Below are 17,175 nucleotides of genomic sequence, written 5' to 3'. Positions count from 1 at the left end.
AAGCAATGTATAACTATACAAAAGTTTCCTTTGACATTGAATTCCTCTGAATATATTTATTAGAAGTTCTAAAATACATCATCTAAATCTTAAACACAATTTTCAAAATGTGTTACCTAATAAACTCATTTATTTCATCCTCTACCTTCTGTTATATCAGACAAGAACAAAAAGACCTAGGCTCAGTTGCTTGAGATCACAGCACAAAGGAAGTGTTGTTAAGAATAAAAAGGGGAAATTCAGGAGCATCTAGATCTAGGTCTTAACTTTTATAGACTTCAGTTCTCCACTGTCACTGTCATCTACACAAGTGATTTCCACCCTTGATAGGTACTCCCTCACCTAGGACATTTTTTTTAAATTCAAATTTCTATAAATGGTAGTCTGAGCATGAGTTTTTACTTCCTGTCTGAATCGTATTAAAATGACAATTAAGAAATTAAAAATATATAAACCCACAAGAACAAAAATAATGACAAAGAGGACATCAGCTGACAAGAGATGCTGACAAAATTTTGGAAAACAAAAAGTACATGGACAAAAAGTAACCAACACTTAACAGGCTAGAGAAAGCAGAAACCTCAATGTTTGTGGGGCTAGAGGTAGAGAACAAGTTGATGTGGGTCCTAAAAGTCTACAAAAGCTAAAGAATTCAAGGTAGCCCTGAAAGCATGGATGAAGAGTGGGACAAAAGGCAAAAGTTTTCTAGATTCTCCCAAGGCAGAGTAAAAATAAAAAATAAAAATAAAGCCAGGCGCAGTGGCTCACACCTGTAATCCCAGCACTTTGGCAGGCTAAGGTGGGCAGATCACCTGAGGTTAGCAGTTGAAGACCAGCCTGGCCAACATGGTGAAACCCTGTCTCTACTAAAAATACAAAAATTAGCCGGGCATGGTGGCATCCGTCTACAGTACCAGCTACTGGGGAGGCTGAGGCAGGAGAATCACTTGAACCTCGGAGACGGAGGTTGCAGTGAGCCAAGATTGTGCCACCGCAGTCCAGCCTGGACGACAGAGCGAGACTCCATCTCAAAAAGTAAAATAAAATAAAAATAATAAAAATAAAGCACAAGTTTTAAAGTCTGGATAAAATACAATTAGAACTCACTACCTCTACTCCTACTCCACATAATGAAGGCACTGCCTCCCTCCAGTCCAACAGAAGATAGGAGCTTCGCTCTCTGGAGAAAATGAACCAGTGAGGTTCCAGGCATGGGGAGGCAGGGGTGAAGCACTGTACTGGCCACAGAAGGATTCTGTGAAAGCTGACTCTGATGCTACTGCTGTAAAATGCACTGTGTTCAGCGACTGATGGAAAAACAAGAAAGACATTTGGCTGTGTCTGTTCAACTGGGCCCACCATAAATTATGGTTCTTTAATCACAGTCATCCAACTCCTTTCTGGAAACAGCTATGGAAATGATAGAAAAATCTAATAAATCTCTTTACTATGAAAGAAATTGTCAATTCCCTACAACTCATGTTTGTTAAAGCAAGTTTTGGCAAACTGCATAACAGCATGATATGATGAACTGAGACCCCTTACAGTTTTGGGGCAAGAAATTAAAACATTTTATTTTATTTACTTATTTATTTTTTTGAGATGGAGTCTCGCTCCGTTGCCCAGATGGAGTGCAGTGGGCATGACCTTTGCTCACTGCAACCTCTGACTTTTGGGCTCAAGCGATTCTCCTGCCTCAACCTCCAGAGTAGCGGGGACTACAGGCGCCCAACATCACGCCTGGCTAATTTTTGTATTTTTAGTAGAGACGGGGTTTCACCATGTTGGCTAGGCTGGTCTCAAACTCCTGACCTCAAGTGATCTGCCTGCCTCAAACTTCCAAAGTGCTGGGATCAAAGGCATGACACTGTGCCTGGCCAGTTGAAACATTTTAAGTAGATACCAAAGGAACGTCCACATTTGATTAATTCCAGTAATAGAACACCTTCACAATAATTTTTTAAAGAATAATTTAAATTACATTTAGTTGTTTATCTATAAAAGAAAATGTGTGAAAAATTATTACACATGGAGCTATTCCAGAGTACAAAGGTCTGTCCTTGCAGTACCTGAACAGCATGGCTTTTCTTATGTTGTAAAAACTTTTTATGTTATAAATTATTTAAAGACTTAACTGTCTGGGTCAGAAAGAAATAAGATAACACCAGAACCCATACATAACGTACACCATCATTATACATCTGGAGAAAGTTACTGTGATGGTTAATAGTGAGTTTCAACTTTGGATTGAAGGATGCAAAGTATTGTTCCAGTGTGTCTGTGAGGATATAGTCAAAGGAGATTAACATTTGAGTCAGCGGACTAGGAGAGGCAGACCCACCCTCAATCTGAGTGGGCACCATCTAATCAGCTTCCAGCATGGCTAGAATAAAGCAGAGAAAAGAAGCTGGAAGGATCAGACTTGCTGAATCTTCTGGCCTTCAGCTTTCTCCCGTGCTGGATGCTTCTTGCCCTCGAATATTGGACTCGAAGTTCTTCAACTTTTGGACTCTTGAACGTACGCCAGTGGTTTGCTGGGGGCTCTTGGGGCTTCGGCCACAGACGGAAGGCTGTACTGTCGGCTTCCCTACTTTTGAGATTTTGGAACTTGGACTGGCTTCCTTGCTCCTCAGCCTGCAGATGGCCTATTGTGGGACTTCACCATGTGATTGTGTGAGTTAATACTCCTTAAACTCTTCTTCCTATACACATCTATCCTATTAGTCTTGTCCCTCTAGTGAACCCTAATACAGTTCCTATATCCTCAAAGCATTCATATTATTATTCCAGTTAAAACTGTGCTATTTGTAAAAGACAATCCTCTTGATGAAATATGTTGAAACATTAAGGTATTACTTACTGGATGCATTTAACAGTGGAGTCATGTGTGCCACTGCTCCAAGGACTACCCAACACCTTCCCCTCCATACCCAACCTTCTTCTGTCACTCACTCCTAGCCACCAGGCCTGAGAATGCCAGAACAAGGTCACCAACCTTCTCTCTCAGTCACATCAGAACGGTCCAACTTGGCTTCCTTATGCTGTCCTTCTGCCACCTTCACGGCCACAGCTCGGCAAATGGCCCCAAGTTTTCTATCCAGAGAACGAACCCCTGCCTCTCTGGTATACCTGTCATCAAACAAAAATATTTTATTTTTGACTATATACCACTTAAAAAAATAGAGAGAGGTAATGTGATTAACATTTTTGGTAAAGAAACAGTGTACATTTAAAAGTTCATTACCCTTTCTTGAGTACTAACTTTTCCACACTTAAAACTCCTCATTATTGTTATTTCTTCAATACTGTGATCTATTTTCAGCTACAACAATTTCCTTTATACAGATTATCTTGAATTATAACCCTACACTTAAAAATGAACCCTAGTTCTAGTTCAATTTACATTGCCAAAGTAAACTTGGCAGCATATAAAAAACCATTTACTCCTCGGTAATTTGTTGAAGAGTTTTCTTAAACAAAATTTGTCAATTTAGGAAAATTCTAGATAAATTCATTGTATTTGAAATACTGCTGAAAGAATAAGAGAAATTGTGCTCTTTGTGGAACTAAAACAAAAACAAATCTGAGACAGAAATCTGGTTTTCACTAGGCACTTTGCTAACCACCTTTCTTCAGTGTATTTTCATTGTGAAGATTTCTAAAGGAAGAAGGTATGCTAAGTGATGACAGCACTGACTTTGTGGACTTTGTGAAAAAGACGCTATGTGTGGTTAAGCAGAGCTGCTTTAAACACATGTACATTAGAATCAAACTCCGTTAAGTCATTCCACAGACCATTATATAGTGAAACCACTTTTGGCCACTCAGCTTTGGATGGACCTGAATGGACAGGATCAGGTGGAGAATGCAGTTTTATCTGAAGAATTGGATTTGACAAAGCCATACATTTGATTAAGTCAGACATACACTGTAGACTTTAGGAAAGCAGATTTTAAAAGTTCTGAGAAAAGACAGATAAAAAGCTCTTAGCTAAACACTCTAATACTCATTTCAGTCAAAGGTATAGAAGGATATAAAGCCTATATTATGCAACTACGTATAATTTCAATAAGGGAGAAAACAGGGAGGCATCTTAACAACTTCTACATTTGGGCTTTAACAAATTCAGCTTTATAAATACAAAATGGGATATGCCAAGCTTAGCGAAATTCACCGAAAAAGGGAAGAGAATAATCTTTAAAAAGCTAAGAATCTAGAGATACAGTCATAAAATAATATAGTCAGAATAAGAAAAGCATGGGCTTCCTATACCATGAACTGTTTAGACTCTATCTGAAACACTGTGTTCAATTCTGGGTGTTTAATTTTAAAAGACACATTGATACACAGGATTCTTTCAGAAGAAGACTAATCAGGAGGGTGAGAAGTCTTGAAACTACATCAAGAGGAATGGTACAGAGGAGAGGAATGGTTAGCTTGAAGAAGAGAACACTTAGTGTACAGCACCTGATAGTATTTTATCTTAATGTCAGAAGGGCTGTACAAGGAGGAATTACACTTAGATTCCAGGTGCTCCTATAAGGCAGAAGAAGAAAATTACAGAAAAGTGAATAGAAAGAGTATCTTTGTAACAATTATCACTTGAGCTCAGGAGTTCCAGGCCAGCCTGGCCAAGATGGTGAGAACCCCATCTCTATTTTTTTTTTTTTTTTGAGACGGAGTCTCACTCTGTTGCCCAGGCTGGAGTGCAGTGGCACGATCTCAACTCACTGCAACCTCCACCTCCCTGGTTCAAGCAATTCCCCTGCCTCAGCCTCCCGAGTAGCTGGGATTACAGGCACACACCACCACGCCCGGCATGCACCTGTGGTCCCAGCTACTTGGGAGCTGAGATGGCAAGATGGCTTGAGCCTAGGAGGCAGAGGTTGCAGTGAGCCAAGATCATGCCACTGCACTCCAGCCTGAGTAACAGCATGAAAACCTGTCTTAAAAAATAAATAAATAAATAAATAAAAAGAATATCTTTGTTACAGTTAGAATTACCCATGAAGAGGTAGTTATTAGCTAGAATTAAGCATACTGGGACTGGAAGTATTCAAGCAGGTGAGTTATACTTGGAAATAAGAAAGACTAGAACATTAGGGTCTATGACTGTGACTTATCACAAAAGATGAAAAACTCAAATATTGATACTCTATGTCCTAAGTTTGGTAACTCACTAAATATCCAAAAACGTGCCTGGAATAGTACATACTTGTGCTGTTTTTAAAAACAATATCAAAACTAACAAAACTGCTCCAGATATTTCCTTATGTCCACAGCTTTTAAGATCTGATATTTTGAGTTAACAAGTATACATAAAAAAAGAAATAGTTCTCTAGGTAACAACTGGGAAATATAAATAATGATCACTCTTCAGAATCATTATTATTCAGATAAACTCTGGATTTTTCTCCATCCCTCATATTTTACAGATGGGGAAGCTATCAAAAATGTTAAATGACTTATTGAAAGTTACCCAAAGGCATCATGGGTGTTATCTGGAATAATGATATTGTTGGAAGACTCAGACATATAAGTCACTTAATTTTTTTCTCCTGGCATTATCTACACCATAAATCACAAGACAAATTAAGAAAAGGAACCCCCAGGTAAGACTTAGTCTTACTGCTTTGTATATAAATCTAAATAGATCCATAAGAAGGCATAGATCAAAAGACAGTCTGGCCAAACTCTAAGTCAAAGTTCAAAATAGAGAGATACTTCAAATCTCTTAAAAACAGTAGTTACTAGAAAAGGGCCGCAAGAGGAGAGCTTGGCAGCCTGACATGACTTGCTGGATGATGCAATGGATCTGTAATACTGAGCTAGGAAAACTGTAAGAGGCTGTGGTGGATATAAATTCTCAACAGAGTATATTTTCCATTCAAACAGGGAATCTGTAAATTAGACTAAGCAATACTCTATTCAGATAATTTACACACTGCTTGCTACAGGCTTAAGCATTTGGTAGTAAACTTGGGAAGGCACCTTCTCTATTGTTCCAGTGTTAATTCTGAAGATCAAAATTCTAAGGATTTTAAAAATCTCTCAGCCAAAGAGAAGAAAAGAAAACTGAGTAACTTAAATCAGATTATCTGAAAGTAGCATATCACCTCTTAAGAGAATTCAACAACTTTCAAGATCCTGGGCATAAAAAGTGTCTCTATATTTGCCATGTATTTGGTTTTTAAATGATCAGATTAACCCCTTATATTGCTATTGTGGCAAAGCATAAATTTCAGCTTTAGCTATAACAATATTCCAAATGGTTTCTCTGTAAACTTCTGCCTAGTGTAGAGAACGGTGTAAATCAATAGTTATAATAACACTTGCTGGAAGTTGTTGAAGAAAGAGAAATGGATGCTATATGGGATGCCAATAAACTAATCTCCTTTTCAGGAGACTGTGGCTTATCTCAAAAGATGAAAAACTCAAATATTGATACTCTATGTCCTGTTTGGTAACTCAGTAAATACTCAAAAGTTGCCTGGAGTTAATGAAGCCTCAGGATGGCTAACTAACCTGGTGATGATGTCAAGAGTGGTGACCTGGGGTATCTGAATCTGCTGTGGAGTCAGCCCATGTTGTTCCAGCTGCTTGGGGATCAAGTGCCTATGGGCAATCTCTATCTTCTCCTCCTGTGTATACCCTGGAAAAGAAGAGATCTTGTTTTGTAATTATTTACATGGCTCCCATAATGCCATGCTTTGTTTTTGTTTTTTTTTTTTAGAGACAGAGTCTTGCTCTGTCGCCCAGGCTGCAGTGCAGTGGCGTGATCTCGGCTCACTACAACCTCCACCTCTCAGGTTCAAGTGATTCTCCTGCCTCACCCTCCCGAGCAGCTGGGATTACAGGCATGCACAACCACGCTGGCTGATTTTTGTATTTTCAGTAGACAGGGCTTTGCCAAGTTGGCCAGGCTGGTCTCAAACTCCTGGCCTCAAGTGATCCACCAGCCTCAGCCTCCCAAAGTGCTGAGATTATAGGCATGAGTCACTGCTCCCAGCCAGTGCCATGCTTTTTTAATGAATCAAATGTAGATTAAATGGATCTTAGATTTAGAACAAATTTAAGTATTATTTCAAATGAGACTATAATTACAATAAAGAAATTTATTCTGGCCAGGCACGTTAGCTCACACCTGTAATCCTAGCACTTTGGGAGGCTGAGGCGGGCGGATCACTTGAACTTAGGAGTTTGAGACCAGCCTGGGCAACATGGCGAAACCCTGTCTCTACTAAAAACACAAAAAATTAGCTGAGCATGGTTGCGCATGTCTGTAGTCCTGGTTACTCTGGAGGCTGAGGCACGAGAATTGCTTCAGCTGGGGAGGTGGAGGTTGCAATGAGTTGAGATTGCACCACTGCACTCCAGCCTGGGCAACAGAGACTGCCTCCAAAAAAAAAAAAGAAAAAGAAATTTGATCTAAGTCAATAATTGTTAAAATTTCCAACGTTTTCACAAACAAAACAAGCATTTACTAAGCACAGTGCTTGAAAGTTTTCTGATTAAATGATATATTTCCCAAAGAGGAAAACACCTCAAATCTTAGAGACAATTATCTCTTTATCCTCAAATCCTCTGAAATTTCAAATAGAAGAATAAATGCATCTTTTTAGCCTAATTTGATCTATACTTGAAACACACACACACACACACACACCCCCCTCAATTAAATAAGCAGTGGGTTCCAAGGGAAGGGCTCTAAAGATACTGTTTCCAGAACCATGACTATAAAATAAATTGTAGCAGCAAAAGAAAACCTAAGATGTCCATATAAAAGGTTTTTTCCTCCACATGATGGTATATATATATATATATATATGTGTGTGTGTGTGTGTGTCTGTGTGTGTGTACATGTATTTATATATGTGTGCATATGTATTTATGTATGTATATATGTATTTTTTATATATATAGTATATTTAGAACACATAATGTTCTTATTTAATAGCCTGAATAAATATAGATTTCCTTTGTCTCTAAATCCCGTAAGACAAAATTCCAACTAATGTCCCTTTCCATTTAACAAGCAAAAATTAAAAATATGAATTGATAAGGCACCTTTTGAATGGAAAGAGGTTAGTAAACACCAGGAAAGCTAGAAGATCGGACAGCTAAATCTGCCAAAGGAAGAAGGTGGCATCATATGCTCCCCTCTGCAGCAGCTGTCCTGATTCTTTCACTTTACTTTAGTGTATCTAATGGATTTTCTGCCATAACTTGGAGTTTCCAGGGAATTCATTACTTATTTACTTTAGACTTTAAATACACACAATTAACTTTTTACTCTACCATATTTTAAAACTAAATACAGGAACCTGCAATGCTCACAGATAATTAAGAAATCCAGTTATATTGGGAGGTCAAGGTGGGTGGATCATGGGGTCAAGACATTGAGACCTTCCTGGCCAACATGGTGAAATCCCATCTCTACTAAAAATACAAAAATTAGCTGGGCATGGTGGTGCACGCCTGTAGTCCCAGCTACTTGTGAGGCTGAGGCAAGAGAATTGTTTGAACCTGGGACATAGAGGTTGCAGTGAGCTGAGATTGCGCCACTGCACTCCAGCCTGGTGACAGAGTGAGACTCCATCTCAAAAAAAAAAAAAACAGAAATCCAATTATAATTCACTTAGTAGTAAAAATATATTTCAGATTAATATGAAAAATACATTTAGATTACATTTAGAATCTAAAGACATTTAGGGCCGAGTGTGGCGGTTCACGCCTGTAATCCCAGCACTTTGGAGGCTGAGGCGGGTGAATCACCTAAGGTCAGGAGTTCAAGACCAGCCTGGCCAATATGGCGAAACCCTGTCCCTACTAACAATGCAAAAATTAGCCAGGTGTGATGGTGCACACCTGTAGTCCCAGCTACTCAGGAGGCTGAGGCACAAGAATCGCTTGAACCAGGAGGCAGAGGTTGCAGTGAGCCAAGATTGTGCCACTGCATTCCAGCCTGGGTGACAGAGTGAGACTCCATCTCAAAAAAAGAAAAAATAAGTAAAAGACATTTAGGCTGGACATGGTGGCTCACGTCTGTAATCCTTATACTTTTGGAGGCCAAGGCAGGCAGATCACTTGAGGCCAGGAGTTCGAGGCCAGACTGGCCAACATGGTCTCTACTAAAAATACAAAAATTACCTGGGCGTGGTCACGAGTGCCTGTAATCTCAGCTACTTGGGAGGCTGACACATGAGACTCACTTGAACTTCGGAGGCGGAGGCTGCAGTGAGCCGAGATCGTGCCACTGCACTCCAGCCTGGGCAACAAGCTAGACTCTGTCTCTAAATAATTAAATAAATAAAGACATTTAGATTCTACTCTAAATTAAAAAAAAAAACTCAGTGATATTTGATCTCTTCCAGGGAAAAACAATACTGAGCAATTAAAATAAGGTGAAAATGCTATAACTTATCTAGTGTTAGTAACTGAAGGAATACATTTTGCATGCTCCAGTGACAGGGAAGACATTTAAAAAATTTAACTATTTGATAGATTCAAGAGGAATTTAAAAGCGGCATGCACTTTAATATAAAAGTGAGGCCAGATTTTATGAGAAAGTTCAGTTACTCTTTTTTTTTTTTTTTTTGAGATGGAGTTTCACTCTGTCACCCAGGCTGGAGTGCAGTGGCGTGAGGCTCACTGCAACCTCCCCTTCCCAGGTTCAAGGGATTCTCCCGCCTCAGCCTCCCGAGTAGGTGGGACTACAGGCGCCCGCCACCATGCCAGGCTAATTTTTGTATTTTTATTGAGATGGTGTTTCACCACGTTGGCCAGGCTGGTCTCGAATTCCTGACCTCAAGTGATCCACCTGCCTCAGCCTCCCAAAGTGCTGGGATGACAGGTGTGAGCCACCACACACAGCCTGCCATTTTAGAAATTATACTAAAGAAGAATGTCTTATTTGTCATAAAATTATCATTCTTTCATGCTAATTAAATCTGAAATTGTTGTTGTCAACGTTTGCTATTTTGCTCTTCCAGACTTTGAAGCTACATAGAAACTGATTTATATACATTCCTCAGAACTTCTGAAGATTGTATGTTGGCAAATGAACTTCTTTTAGTCAAAACTCCATAGCATAACTAATTTTAAAGTTATGGTCAGAAAGGCAAGATGTATCATAATGATTTAAGAGTCAGGTACCTGGAACCTGAATGATCTCCATTCTGTCCAACAAGGCAGCTGGAATGGTAGCAGTGGTGTTGGCGGTAGCTATAAAAAGAACTTGAGAAAGGTCAAAGGCCACATTTAGATAATGATCTGTGAAGTTATGGTTTTGTTCAGGATCCAACACCTAGGGGAGAACAAAAAACATTTTAAAAACTTTAGTAGTGCCAACAGAAGGCTGTATATAAGTGAAAACACACATGATGTACTGGCAAGGTTAGTATTTCTGCTCAGAATAATTTAAGAAACAGACAAAACTAACATCTGAGCATTATTATTTGCATTCTCTACGTTCTACATACTTTTTAAAAAATAAAATACGTTCAGTGTCAAAATTTCTGAAAATGTAATAGCACAAAGCAGCAGAAATTACAGTTTCAAGCTTTGTTCAAAAATCTATTTATTAATGACTCATTGTTTGGCCATCATAAGTTACCAGTCCTGCAGAACCAGTTTCCATCTTGGTAACACACCCTATCTAAACTGCTATGGGAATATAAAGCAAATGTGTAAAGTATTTTGAAATTCTCAAAGAACCGGTAAATAAGAACCCATATAATCCTCCTCAAACATTTTCAGAAAGTCTGGTATAAATTATTTAACTGAAAGGAGAATTCCAAATAAGAGTAACCTTTGCTATGAGTTAAATAAGAGTAAAAATTACTATGCTACTATATTCTGATACAGCAAAAAATTCACTATTTAAAAATGGCTTACTACAAAACATTGCTGCTTATAATAAGCAAAACATCAATAACTCTTTTTTTGAGACAGAGTCTTACTCTATTGCCCAGGCTGGAGTGCAGTGGCACAATCTCAGCTCACTGCAACCTCCGCCTCCCGGGTTCCAGCAATTCTCCTGCCTCAGCCTCCTGAGTAGCTGGGACTACAGGTGTGCGCCACCATGCCTGGCTAACTTTTGTATTTTTAGTAGAGATGGGGTTTCACCATGTTGGCCAGGCTGGTCTCAAATTCTTGACCTCAAGTGATCCGCCTGCCTCAGTCTCCCAAAGTACTGGGATTACAATAGCTCTTAAAAATATTTGAATTAGATACATTAGATAATTTATCAGTCAACTTGGATTCTTAAAATGTGCAACTGTACATTAAAGAGCTTCAAGTCACAGGCACTTGTTGCTAAGGGGCTGGTGCAGAACTTTAATAAGGCACCAACAGCTTCTACATGTTCCAAACCTTAAACATATTAACACTCTCACTTACGCCCAATTACAATAAAATGACTAATATACTCACCAACCACAATTTAACTATATAAGCAGTTTTTCCTACCTTCTGATTCTTTCTGAAGTTTTACTTATTTTCAAAACTATCCAAAGTTAGTTTTTTGTTTTGTTTTGTTTTGTTTGAGACAGAGTCTCATTTTGTCACCAAGGTTGAGGTGCAGTGGCATGGTCTCAGCTCACTGCAATCTTTGCCTCCTGAGTAGCTGGGATTACAGGTGCGTACCACCACACCTGGCTAATTTTTGCAATTTTAGTAGAGATGGGGTTTCACCATGTTGGCCAGATTGGTCTCAAACTCCTGGCCTCAAGCAATCCACCTGCCTTGGCCTCCCAAAGTGCAGGGATTACAGACGTGCGCTACCACGCCCAGCCCCAAGCTAGTCTTAATTCTAGGCCTCATACATAATTCTGAATTTTGTTAAACACTAATTATTACTGGAAACTCTTTCTAGAATTCCCAGAAAGCTCTAATTTCACATTTTCACAAGACTTAATAATGTTTAATATCATTAAAAAACAAGTACTTTCAAGTAATCAAGGAAAACTAATTATGTTCAGTATTGAATTGGTTAAGAGTGGTCTTACTATCTACTAATCATCTAAAAACTGTTTACAGGCCGGGCACGGTGGCTCACACCTGTAATCCAAGTACTTTGGGAGGCCGAAGCAGGCAGATCAGTTGAGGTCAGGTCTTTGAGACCAGCCTAGCCAACATGGTGAAACTCTGTCTCTACTAAAAAAAAATACAAAAATTAGCCTGGTATGGTGGCACATGCCTGTAGCTCCAGCTACTTGGGAGGCTGAGGCATGAGAATTGCTTGAACTTTGGAGGCAGAAGTTGCCGTGGGCTGAGATCACGCCACTGCACTCCAGCTTGGGCGACAGAGTGAAAATCCAACACAAACTAACAAACAAATGAACAAACAAACTGTTTAGGTATGGAAAATGTTTATGTATGGAAAACAGTTAAAACTATCATCTAGTGACAAAAACGCTCTTCTTTTGACGCAAACTTGAGTCAGGCTCCTCTGAGTCCTCTGCTCAACTAGGCCAACGTCGGCCTTCCCTCTGTCTTTGTAAAATCCAATGTGAGCAAGAATCCTGCTAAGTCAGGTTAGCAAAAATGACCCATACCCATACGTATCTGTTCTCACTTCTAACCCAGTATCTTTTCACCCTGGCCTCCCTTCAGCAAGAGTTCTGTTGTGTCCTTCTAGTGAGAATCCCCTGTAACCCCAATTTTTCCTCTTAGAATGTTTCCCTCTACTGATTCCCCATTCACTCTCCTCCTGTCACTGCAAAACCCCATTGCAGTGTTTCTTATACCTAGTCTCCCACCTTGAATAAAGTAATCCTTACCACCTTTAATAAGCGTCATGAGTAATTTTTTAACACTAGCTAAGGAAAAAAATCTATTCTTTTTTTTTTTTGAGACAGTCTCGTTCTTTCGCCCAGGCTAGAGTGCAGTGGCGTGATCTCGGCTCACTGCAAGCTCCGCCTCCCGGGCTCACGCCATTCTCCTGCCTCAGCCTCCCGAGTAGCTGGGACTACAGGCGCCCGCCACCATGCACGGCTACTTTTTTGTATTTTTAGTAGAGACGGGGTTTCACCATGTTAGCCAGGATGGTCTCGATCTCCTGACCTCGTGATCTGCCCACCTCGGCCTCCCAAAGTGCTGGGATTACAGGCATGAGCCACCATGCCTGGCCGGAAAAAATTCTATTCTTTAATGGCTCTAATCATATGTAATTCATATATGCTGGATATGTTTTAGAAATGGCTGTCAGACTTGAACAAGTAATTTTTTTTTCTTAAAATTTTAAGACACTAGAGTTTTTAAAAAGTAGGAAAATTAATAAAGCAATGTTTCTGAATTATGAAGGAGGTTTTAAAAACAGTGTGACAGAATACCTAGATTATAAGGAGAAAAAATTAGTGATGCCTGTTAAAAGAAAAACTCTAGATAAATTAACAGTTTAATTGAGCAAAGAACAAGTCTCAAATTGGGCAGCTCCCAGAAACAGAATAGGTTCAGAGAAACTCTGGCATATGGTTTGATAATATTTATGGACAGAAAAAGGAAAGTGACATGCAGAAAACAAAGAGTGTACAGAAACAGCGGGATTACTTACAGCTTGGTGTTTGCTTTATTTAAAGTTTGTTAACAGCTGACTTCCTGTGACTTGCTGAAAATCTGTGATTGGTGTAAGAATAGTGTGTTTACACAGCTAGTTAGGCTGCAGTTTACTTTGTAAGGGGAAACCTTTAGGCCAAACTTAAAATATTAATATGTAAGGAGGCAGACTTAGACTAAATTTGTGCCCAATTTGCCTGCCTTCCTCTTTTACTCAGGAGAGTGTGAAAGGAAAGTAAATCTCAGGACCCCCAAATCACTAAGCAAAAGGGAAGAGACAAGCTAGGAACTGCGTCACACAAACCTGCCTCCCATTTTGTTTCCAAATAAGATAGCTACAAAGACAAAAAAAGCTACATATCTCCCTCACAATCCCCCCACTTAGAAATTCCTTGTGGGCCCCAAGATCTTTAACCTGTAACAGTTCTGTTGAATTTCACCCCAACCATGTAAATTGATAGCTTATTCTTTACACATACAGGACAAAGGACAGAACTCAAAGTCATCCCTCTGCTCACCTGAGACAAATGCATATCTGATGGCTTCCTGTGCGCTATGTTTATTTTATCTTACGTAGAAATGCAGATTCACTAAGCTAGATGAATGCGTCAGTGACTATTCCTCTGCTCCCCTCTCACAGGTGAATGGCTGATCAAAGACTCAAAAGAATGCAACCGTTTGTCTCTTGTCTACTCATACCTTTTAAAATTTCTTCCTCTTTCCCCAATATCTGCCCATTCCCCTTTAAATACTGAAGCCCTCAAAATCATCTCTGGAGAACGTTGCCAAAATAAACTTCTAAACTGGTTGAGACCTGTCTCAGATACTTTCTGGTTTTCAAAAGCATAAAAAGACATATAGAATTTAAACAGCATCAGAAATACTGATCAATATTCTGGCAGAAAATAATTTCTGGTAATCACTACTCAGATGAAGCTCCGAGGCAAACTGGTGAGTCTATGGAAGGACGAAAATTACAATTAAGAGCTTTGTAGCTATCAAACCTCATCTTCTTACCCTAACTTCAGAGAAGGGATTCTACTGCCCACATCCAGGGCCACTTTCAAAAATAATTAGGGCTGTTTCTCCTTTATTCTCCCCAACTAAAAGATTTTCTGTATCAATCCTAGGACTATAATTCATACCTACAAAGTATGACTGGGAATGGAAATAGCTGTGATATGACGCATTATTCCTAGGAATGTGAAGTCACAATGGGATGAACCGTGGGAGGAATGTACACTGAGAATCATTCTTCAATAATAATTTCTGACAAGAGAAGAACTACAGATGTCTGTAGGCAATCCAGGAATAGATTACATAGAGTTCATTACACAAGACTAGGTAACTGTCATCTTTAGGTGTGATATAGTATGATTATGCTTTTTAAAAGTGTATATCTTTTGTTGATAGCTACTGAAACATTTATGAAAAGATGATGTCTGGAATCTGCTTCAAAATAATCAGAGGTTGGGTAGGGGAGAATGGGAAGCAATAGATGAAACAAGATATTAAAGCTGGGTGATGAGTCCACAGAATTCATTATACTATCTTCTCTGCTTTTGCTATGGTTGAAATTTTCCACAACAGAAAATAAAGATAAAATAACATAACTAAAATCAGCTCTGAAAGCCACACACAATTAATACTATTATGATACTGTAAAATATATATTTGGCCTTCATCTCTTTGTTTCCTGACATGCAACTCCTAAAATCCTCGGAATCACCAAAGTGATAAGTATCATTTTGTATGTTAGTGATTGACTGGTGGCTGGCAGTCCCTCCACAGCCTCAGGATGTGGGCTGGTCACAGGAAAGACCAAGGCATGATTAGAGGGCTGAGGACTTGTCAGTTCCCCAGCCCAATCTCTTGGGAGGGGAGAAGAGCTAAGAGTTGAGTTGATCACCAATGGCCAGTGATTTAATCAATCAGGCCTATGTGACAAGGCCTCCATTAAAAACCCGAAAGGACTGAGGTCAGGAAGCTTCCAGGAAGGTGAATATGAGCACACCCAGGTGCAAGAAGGCTGGTGGACCCTGACTTCACTGGGATGGAAGCTCCTGTGCTGTTTGCTTGTATTCTTTAAAATATTCTTTTAATAAACCAGTAAATGCAAGTAAATTGTTTCCCTGAGTTCTGTGAGCTACTCTAGCAAATTAAGCAAACCTGAGGAGGGGGGCTTGTGGCAACTCCAATTTATAACTGGCTGGTCACACGTTCTGGAAGTCAACTCACGACTGGCATCTGAAGGGGGAGGCAGTCTTGTGGGACTGAGTGCTCAACCCGTAGGATCTGATACACATTGTCAGAATTGAATTAGAGGACACCCAGCTGTGGTCGGTTGCTGAAGAACTGCTTGCTTGGCATATGGAGAAAAAACCCATGCATTTGGTCAGAGGTGTTCTGTGTTGTGAGAGTGCAGTAGGAGAAACTGGGTTTACTTTTCCTCTATATCCTCAACTATGGAAATTAAATCTGTGATAAAGACAAACTTGAGAAAAGTGTTCAGGACATAGAAGAAAAAGGGCTTTAGAGACATGTAGGGGATAAATACGGGAAAAATTAAGAGATACAATTCATAACTGATTAATATAACTAAAGAAGAGGTCTCAGTAAATTAAAATAGGGATTAAAGAAACGAAAATATTCTAGAAGACCTTGACACTATAGATTGAAAAGATTTAGATTCCTCCTCCTGTGCAATCAAAATGAGAATGTCATTAGAATGACACCTACAGAATTTTCAAGCAAAATTATCACTAGTTTAAAATATTTTACAATCTTGAATACATCAAATATATGTAATATATATAAGATATGATGCATAATAACAAAATGAACACCTGTGAACCTACTACCCATTTGTGAAGACATTTGTTTATCTATTTAGACCAGTGGTCACGAAAGTGGAAAATGACCCACCAAAGTGCAAGTAGAAAATATTAGTATTTGTATTTATCTTTTTTATTTATAAATACCAGAAAAAAATAGCTTGTAAATATTTAATATCCAAAATGGAATTGATGTCTTCACTTAGAAGAAGTTCCATAAGGTCGAAGGCTGCCTGTGGTGTCCTCACTTATCTGCCTTAACTATAATTACAGCACATTGCTGTCCATGTGTGCTGTGAAAAGAAAATATATTTGGCCCCCAAAATCACCAGACTAGAGGGAAAAATCAAGCTGGGAACACTTAGGGCAAACCTGCCTCCCATTCTATTCAAAGTCACCCCTCTGCTCACTGAGGTAAACCTGATTGCCCCCTTTGGAAAGGCTAATCAGAAACTCAAAAGAACACAAGGGTTTGTCTCTTATCTACCTGTGACCTGGAAGCCCTCTCCAGAGAGCTGCCCTGCCTTTCCAGACCAAACCAATGTTCACCTTACATATGCTGATTGACGTCTCTCATGCTTCCCTAAAATGTATAAAATCAAGCTGTGCTCTGACCACCTTGGGCACTTGTCGTCAGGACCTCCTGAGGCTGTGTCATGGGTGCGCGTCCTCAACCTTGGCCAAATAAACTTCCTAAATTAACTGAGACCTGTCTCAAATTTTCCGGGTTCACAGAGCCTAATATTACAAATGGGTTGAGTGGTTTAAAAAGATTCCTGCAAAG

General features: G+C 39.4%; 1 protein-coding gene across 5 annotated transcripts in view; it reads right to left on the bottom strand.

Moving 5' to 3' along the window:
- The window catches only part of LONP2 (lon peptidase 2, peroxisomal), a 115,076-nt gene that overhangs the window by 55,478 nt on the left and 42,423 nt on the right, over window positions 1-17,175 (bottom strand). For all 5 annotated transcript variants that reach the window (XM_520624.7, XM_024349824.2, XM_003315089.5 and 2 more), the window contains 3 exons: window positions 10,156-10,306; window positions 6,526-6,652; window positions 2,996-3,129 (listed from right to left, as the gene is read on the bottom strand). In XM_520624.7, coding sequence (XP_520624.3) covers window positions 2,996-3,129; window positions 6,526-6,652; window positions 10,156-10,306 — 412 coding nt within the window. The remainder of the gene's footprint in view (window positions 1-2,995; window positions 3,130-6,525; window positions 6,653-10,155; window positions 10,307-17,175) is intronic.

This window comes from Pan troglodytes, chromosome 18 (assembly GCF_028858775.2).
Source record: "Pan troglodytes isolate AG18354 chromosome 18, NHGRI_mPanTro3-v2.0_pri, whole genome shotgun sequence".
Classification (NCBI taxonomy): Eukaryota; Metazoa; Chordata; class Mammalia; order Primates; family Hominidae; genus Pan; species Pan troglodytes.
Note: the sequence above shows the minus strand (reverse complement) of the source record. Positions and strands in the feature narration are given on the sequence as shown.